This window comes from Phaseolus vulgaris, chromosome 9 (assembly GCF_000499845.2).
Source record: "Phaseolus vulgaris cultivar G19833 chromosome 9, P. vulgaris v2.0, whole genome shotgun sequence".
Lineage (NCBI taxonomy): Eukaryota > Viridiplantae > Streptophyta > Magnoliopsida > Fabales > Fabaceae > Phaseolus > Phaseolus vulgaris.
Window position 1 is genome coordinate 25,449,229 of NC_023751.2, and position 8,279 is coordinate 25,457,507.

Below are 8,279 nucleotides of genomic sequence, written 5' to 3' on the forward strand. Positions count from 1 at the left end.
TGAATGCAAAATAAATAAGGATATTGAATTCATTTGAATTTTCATAAATCATAGCAACAGCCACCTTTGATATGATGTTCATTTCCGTTTTCATGACTAAAACAAGGTTAGAGTCGCTTCAATTGCAAATAGTAATAACAATGAAAAAACTAAGGATATTAAATCCCAAGTCCCAACATATCCAAATCTACATGAACATTGCAATGAAAGTATGAAACTGCACGAGTAGCATATGCATTCTGCAAACCATAAGTTAAAACCCCAGTGTAAGTAACTGTGTCTGTATCTTTGTACCTTTTCCTCCCATGTAGCAAACCCAGTGCCAATATAACTTATGCTTCAAGATCTTCAGCTTTAACGAATTCTATCCAGCCAATCAATGCTCTTCCGTGGCCTCTCAAACTGAACATCAACACTTCTCCTGGATTTATCTTGGAACTCAATGCTTCTTGATTTATCATTGTACTCTACGCTTCTTCGTGACCTCTCCATCTGATCAAATTGGACTCTTATCTTTTCTAACTTTTCAGTATTATTGAATTTGAATTCATGAAATTTCATTTTTTCTGTCCTATCAGTGCTTTTCCTTGGTTTGTCCCTCTGATCGGTACTCTTCCTCGGTGTTTCAAAGCAATCGGTACTTCCTCTGGATTGTTCAACTCTATCTACACTTCTCCTGAAACTCACTCTTTGGGATGGTGGCTTCTCCACCGAGGATATGAATTTTCTGAGATGTCGTAAATATTCAGGATAGAGTTCCAAATTACAGTGATTTCCTCCTTTGAGCCATAAAGGTTCATATTTCTGTTGGCACAGCTCCCACAACTGCTTGCCATGAGAGCAATCAACAACCTCATCAGCAGTTCCCTGAAGAGAGTATGGGAATGACTAGAGATTAGTAAAGCCACATGGAATGCTTTGTACCCAAAAATATGACTACAGAAAACCAATGTTTGCTAAGTTACCATATTCACAAGAAGTCCGATTTCAAAATGTTTAAATGGGCAACAAAGGCTGATTTCTCTTTAAATTTTATGCAGAAAAGTCAGCTATAATGAACATATTTCTACTTCTTGTGTTAACTAGCTCGTGTAAGTGTTGTTCCCCATTTATCAACGCATTTCATGATTTTTCATCACAAACGTCAGCAGCTAAAAGGCAGGTACTAAATAGTTACACTTAAGTTGTTTGTATTAGAAGAGATTCTATTTGTCGCTTGGAACACCAAGCCAGCACACTAAGCACTGTCTTAAGGGCTACGACCATTATAGAAGTTGGTAAAATTGGATACCAGTAAAAGGCATAAAGTAACTACTGAAATCATGATTGTAAAAAAATAGTAAGAAGATTCAACAAGATAAGCAAGGAATACTCACATGAATTACTAGTACCGGACACTTCACCAATGGAATTTTATCGATGTTCTGTAATATAACATAGAACTAAGCTCAGACACACCACATGCATCATTTTCAAATCAAATGACACCAAGCAAATACGAAATGAAAATTGTAACCTTATAAATGTCAAACCAGTATGTCCGTTTCACAGGGTACATGACTCTCAGTCCTGATAGTATAGGACTGTGGAGAACAACAGCCCTTAGTCGGGGTAAACGGGAAGCAAGATCCAAAGTAGGACCGCTTCCAACAGATTGACCATAAAGGATGATGTCTTCCTGCTTAGCACCATAGTTCTCTTCAAGATACTTATATGCAGCTTCAATGTCAGCATAAGTATTATGCTCACTTGGCTGTGGAAAATATGCAGATTAGTTTTTCCATGACGCTTCTGTCCGCTGAGAACAACAGAATAAAATAAACCAGAAAGAAGTGCATAGAGCAGTTACCTTTCCTGATGACTGTCCATAGCCAGAGTAATCATATCTGCATTATGTTTGATACAATATGCTTAAAAACGTTAGTAACATATAACTTTACAAATGATAAGCACGCATAGTACTTCAAGTAAACTTTTATCATTTTCTTTGTTTGGGGGGAGGTCCTTTAGATTAATTCTATCAAGTAAAGATCTATATAGTACAGTCTCAAACATGATTTCTGGTCGTGTGACCTCCTCATTTGTACCACAATAAAACATCTCTTGTGCAAACAATTATTTTACCACATAAAAAAGCAACATTCAAAAGAGAAAACAAGACTGAAATTAGCGGGGATAAAGTGAGCGTAATAGATTAGCATCTGATAGGTAACTTTTGGATGTTCAACTCAATCGTGAAATTTCTTTGCTGGCATTCCTAAATTAATCGTCATAGTTTACAATTTCAATGGTTATTATAGAGATGTTGCTGTAATCCCTGAATTGTTGGTAAACAATCGCCCCATGTGGAATTGTAATCGAGTAAATGACATACCAATTTGAGAAGTTCAGAAACCGACAACCCAACCATACCAACCCATCTAAATATCACTTATAACAGCAAAGGGATTTGCTAATACTAGAGAAAAACGTTCAAAATACGAGCTTTATTCCCATTGGAGATAAAAAAAAAAAATCAACCGGCACTTCCAGAAGAACCCAAAAGAAATCCTTCGAACATCATTAATGTCACACATCAATTTCTCGAACAAGTTAAGCCCCTAATTACCAACTTCGTATTCACTCACGTTCCACCAAGCTTCAGCCAAAGGTAAAGAGAACCACAAGTATAGATATATTCAAAAATACAAACAAAAGGCTAGATATATTCAAAATTCCAACTTCACATTCATCCCATTTAGCCGACATATTACTTTTTGTTTCCCCACAAGTATCTCTTTCGACGAAAATCTGGTTCAAACTACTATCGTACACTAGTTCCTTCTGCAAGGCTCAGCCCCCAATTGGTCATTTAGCTGACAAATTGAGTACAAAAAAATTTGAAAACGATCGAACACCACACTCCGAAATTCACCTGATCTACTTAACATAATCACACAGGAACCACAAAAAAATGATAAATTTAGCCCACTAGGCAACCAGGTCCACACAGAGGAACACCACAGGTGGAAATTACCACAGCCCCAAATCCTAGCAGATAAGATTCAAGTTAACACATCATCTTTGACCAATGAGCAACAAGCCCATCAACATCAACGACCATAACCGAATCAAGAATCCCAAACCCAAGAGAGAGAGAGAGAGAGGGAGGGAGAGAGAACTACAAAGCTTGAAGTAAATACCCGATGAGATTGACGCGGAGGTGGATGCTCAACTCTACGAAGAGCTCGTACATCTGACCAATATCGGCGGCATTGCCGTGGGAGTAAAGGACGGTAGACTTGGCGGTGGGATGGCGAACGTAGACGGCGACGATCTCCGTGCCACGGCGGTTGGGGAAGCGGAGAACCTCCACGTTCTCGCGGTGCGGGAAAGGGTCCATGAGCAGCAGCCCCGTGGCCTCCTCCTTGACCAGCCTATACGACGGTGGATTCGGAGGGAAGAACGCCAACTTCGCCGCCATTGAAGAAGTCACACCTCCCATCTTCTTCTTCCTTCGAAAAACTCACTCAGTCACTCACTCACTCACTGGCTTCTTCGATTCTCACATTCACCTTCACCTTTTTGGTGTGAAATGAACCTGACCTCACTCACTCGCAGGGTTTTTATTTATTTATTTATTTATTTATTTATTTATTATTATTGGGTTGTAATTAATTAGTTTTTTATTTGTTTTGGGGGTGGGAAAATAACAGTGTTAGATGATGGAGTCGCATTCTTATATTATTATTATTCCTATTCCTATTCTTATTCCTATTCCTATTATTCCCATTCCTATCTATCTATTAATTACTTGTCTCTAATACAGTTAGTTCCACGTGTTATCCTCTTGGCCTGGTGTTTTTTCTTTCTCACTTGTGGTCTCTTTATTCCCATTTCCATTTCCAACCATTTTATTTTCCCACCACCCTAAAATTATTATAATTTCTACATAATATATACTTTTTATTTAATATATTAAGTCATTATAAAATGTTTATCTGACTTGTTTGCTTACTTACTACAATTTGATGTACATTTGTTACTTTAAATTCTTTATAAAAAAATATTTTTTTGCTTGTTACAGGTTTTTAAACAATCAAAAACTGGAAAAGATCATCAATTTTATTATATTCCAAAACTATTGAAAACACTTTTTTATAAATTCAAATTCCTTCACAAATTTATTTTTCTATTAGAAACAAACATAAATTAACTTCTAATATTTAAAAAAAACAATTATTAAATTTTTTTTAGACTATAATCGCCTTTTAAGGATCTTGAAAATTTTGGTCTTTAATAAATAGTTCAATTTTAAATAATGAGATGGCATGAAATTAGTTTTGAATATACAAATAAATAACTCTTTAATAATAAGAAATTCATGTTTATGGATATTAAAATAATATTTTTATTAATAAAAAAACTTTCATGAAACGTGTCATCACACACAGTTAAGTGGTTATTCTTTAATTTTTGTTGTTGTGAGAAGTAGCATCACAGTGAGTCACTTAATACATACATTGTCATTATTTATAACAATCAAAATGGTTACACATGTAGCTTTAAGGCCCCCATAGTCCTTTAATATCGATTGTAGGAATATTATTATCCACACACAATACATATATATTAGCATTTGGAACTTAATTTGCTCATTTTGTTGTATTATTTGTGAAAAAAAAAATACTATTAAGACATACAAAGTAATGACATAAAAAAAACTGAAGAAAAAATTATTTATGCATTAGCATGGCAAAGTAGTTTCATTCATCACAAATTATCATATTTCATAAATTTGTTAACCCTTGTAAAGTTAAACAAAAAAAATTGTATTAGTTGACTGCAAATTCAAAACTAAATAATAAACAATGAGTAACTGGTAGAGAATAGAAAATATTTTTACATCCAATAAAATTAAATATTTACATAAAGGAATGTAATATAAACTAATTTTATAATATAATTTCACTACAAGAAAATCATGAAATATAAACCAATTTTAGAAATAAAAAATAATTAGTTGTTATAGTGACTAAATTATAGAACAATTCATAAACTAAAAAAAATAGTTTCTATTATTGTTAAATAGTTTATAAATTTGTATCCAATTAGCTATCCATGTTTTAACTATCAATTATTTAGATTTTAAATTTGGTAACAAAAACTTTGGTAGCTAATTAGATACCAATTTAGAAATCATTTAATAATAATAGAAACTAATTTAGAAATTAAAAAAAAAATAGTGTCTAAAATGGTATCTAATTTAGTCTCAGTAACTAATTATTTTTTATTTCTAAAATTAGATTTTATTTCATAATTTTCTTGTAGTGTTTTTTAGATTTGAATTAGATTTAAAGTTTATTTTTTATTATAATATCGTGAATATAAACCTTAACTTATGAATCAATTTTATAAACTAATTTTAGAAACAAAAAATAATTAGTTGTTATAGTGACTAAATTAGAGAACAATTCAGAAACTAAAAAAAAATAGTTTCTAAATTAGTTTCATTACTGTTAAATAGTTTTTAAATTGGTATGTAATTAGCTATCAAGGTTTTAACTATCAATTATTTAGATTTTAAATTTGGTAGCAAAAATCTTGACAGCTAATTAGATACCAATTTAGAAACCATTTAATAGTAATAAAATCTAATTTAAAAACCAAAATTTATTTAGGGTTTAAAATGATATTTAATTTAGTTCCTATAGTAACTAATTATTTTTTTTTTAAATTGATTTTTATTTCATAATTTTCTGGTAGTGTTTTTTAAATTTAAATTAGATTTAAAGTTTATTTTTTATTATAATATCACACTCGTGAATATAAACCTTAACTTATGAATAATTTTATAAAGTTGATCGTAAAAAAATTGTAATTTTTTTTATAGAAAAAAAATTGAGAGGAGAGGAATGTGATCTTAATAGAAATGGGTTTAGTTTGAAAAGTGAAAGTGATCCATGAGAAAAGTAGAGAATTTGAAGATTTGGAAGGTGTGTTGGGTTGATGATGAAGAAGTAAAAGGGGAAATGAGTTTTATAATGGTTAATTATTTGTTTGGGTGGAGAGCAGAGAAAGAGAAAGAGAAAGGAATGAGTAGGGGAAGAAGGGTTGAGTAAAAAAACAAAAAAGTAGAGAGTATGGATTAGTTAAATGATTTGATGAAGCAACAACAGGTTGTCCCATGTTCATGTCAAACTCAGGCCTGCTTCTCCATGTCCATCACCATCATTTCCTCCCAAGCAACCACAAAAACTCAAAACCCCTTTTTTCCACCAATGGGTCCTCACCACAGGAATCAATCTGTGTCCTGTTTCAATCCACACTTTCTTTTTCCAATGCATCTACCACTAAAATACCACACCATAACATAACATAACATCTTACTTAACCATATACACTACACCACCACTTTCTCTCTTTTTCCTTTTATTTAATTCAATTAAGAAGAATCTTTGTTGGGAATTTTTCAACAAAGAACCTCGTTTAGGGTAACCAAACTCCTTCAAACCCTCCAATTGTCTTCAATCTCAGAATCCGAAGCCTCAGGGTTCGGACCTGGCCCCACTTGCTGGGGCAACAACGTTTTCATTCTTCTGTTCCACAACACCATGTTTAGGCTGTCACATGCACACATACAACCATGCAAGGTACTAAGACAAACCAATAAAATTAATTAAAGTAGTACTGAATCGAAGGGTCCTATTCCGACACAGAATTAAATCAAATCAACCCAACTTATGTCTCTACCTATCTACACATTTTATGTGTAACAAAAGGGTCATCGTAATAATGCCATTTATGCATTTATTTTAACGTGTTGCAGAGCTTTGGTGTAACACAAAAGTAAGGCTATAGAAGGGCTGCTTGCTCAGACTTGCATTCATCACGGTAAGATAAAAAAAAAAAGAACACACTTTTTTACTTTTGCCAAGAAACCAGGCTTTGCGTGACTCACATGTGTATGCATTCATGTTTTTCACAACCCCTTCTCCATTTATCTTCATCTTTTTTCTTCAATTTCACACACCAAACTCCTTCTTCAAAACCTAAAACTAGTAAACCCTCCTTTCCCTTTTTTACCTTTACTTCTTTAAAGCTTATAATAAAATATTATTTTAATAATTGTATTAATTTTATTTTCTCTTTATCCACACAATAAGTATATGTGTTGCATCCGTAAGTGTAAGCTCTTGTACTTTTTTTTAGGAGAATCAATGTTAGTTCACTAGATATTAACACATTCAAAACACTCACAATAACAAACTAAAAAATAGTAATAAGGAGTAAAATATAATAATAATAGTATACAAGAATATCACTTGATTAAACTAGAATCATGATAAATTGCATTGAACAAAAAATTCTTCGAAAAGAACTTTAGATAAAAGTTAATGGTTAATAAATTCCAATGAAAAAAAAAATCATTAAAAATAACTTTAAATATATTTTAATTTAAATGATTTTTTGTTTAAAAAGTTAATTATTTATTTATAATAATTTTCATTATGAGTGCACAAGACGATCTTTCTTATATAAATGTATCGAGCAATCTTCATTAGACAAATATATTCGACCATTTTTCTCTAGATGACCATGAATAGTAAATGATCATGTCCTACTAGATAACCTTGTTTAGATATATAATTTTGAACATATCTTTATTTAATCAATCTTTACACTTTCTTCTTCTTATTCTTTATTCATTTTTCTTATCATCTTTCCCTCTCTAAATTTCTCCTTCTTCCTCCTCTCTTCGATTATAAAGTTGTTTATCGTCTTTTACATAAACAAATGTTATCAGTTAGAAGGTGAACAATAATAGAATTTCAAATTTATCAAATTTTGTTTTAGAGTAATTTATTTTGCTCTAAAATCTCCCTATTCTTAATTATTTTACCTTTTTGTGGTATTTTGAAGTTTCGCCAATCTTATTAGTTGAACATCTTTATTTTCTCAACTAATTCCTCTTTTCATTTGTATTTTGGTTATTTGATAATATTTTATTAGATCTCTAGGATTCTTGGTATATTTCTCACTCCTTATTATTCCTTCGAATGAGAAAAACTATTTTAAGTTATAAATGAATTTGGTTCTAATTATAAATTAGTTGTTCAAAGTTATTAACATTAGAATCATTAAGTTTTTATCTCATATGGTGGATTCATTTTGATTAAAAAAATATTATGAGAAATATTATTCGTAGGAATTTTGTGATGATGAAATTGAAATCTATACAAGTGGAAAGACATTTGGAAATAAGAATAAGGTTTGTGTAAACTTTTGAAATTATAATG

The 8,279-nt window shown here is 31.6% G+C and overlaps 1 protein-coding gene across 2 annotated transcripts; it reads right to left on the reverse strand.

The window, feature by feature from the left end:
* LOC137820738 (uncharacterized) lies at positions 1-3,825 on the reverse strand. Of its 2 annotated transcripts, none has more exons than XM_068624970.1 (5): positions 3,183-3,825; positions 1,850-1,886; positions 1,517-1,753; positions 1,377-1,424; positions 1-867 (listed from the first exon to the last, which is right to left on the reverse strand). In XM_068624970.1, the coding sequence occupies exons 1-5, from the start codon at positions 3,482-3,484 to the stop codon at positions 355-357; spliced, it is 1,137 nt and encodes a 378-aa protein (XP_068481071.1). In that variant the 5' UTR covers positions 3,485-3,825; the 3' UTR covers positions 1-354. The 2 variants fall into 2 exon arrangements, with proteins under 2 accessions (XP_068481071.1, XP_068481072.1); XM_068624971.1 differs by having other exon boundaries at positions 108-857.
* Between the last annotated feature and the right edge of the window lie 4,454 nt (positions 3,826-8,279).

Coding starts and splice junctions, on each gene's coding strand:
- LOC137820738 (XM_068624970.1), bottom strand. CDS start 3,484: ATGGGAGGTGTGACTTCTTCAATGGCGGCGAAGTTGGCGTTCTTCCCT. Junction 1,887..3,182: donor CTCCGCGTCAATCTCATCGG/GTATTTACTTCA, acceptor AACATAATGCAG/ATATGATTACTCTGGCTATG. Junction 1,754..1,849: donor ATGGACAGTCATCAGGAAAG/GTAACTGCTCTA, acceptor TATTTTCCACAG/CCAAGTGAGCATAATACTTA.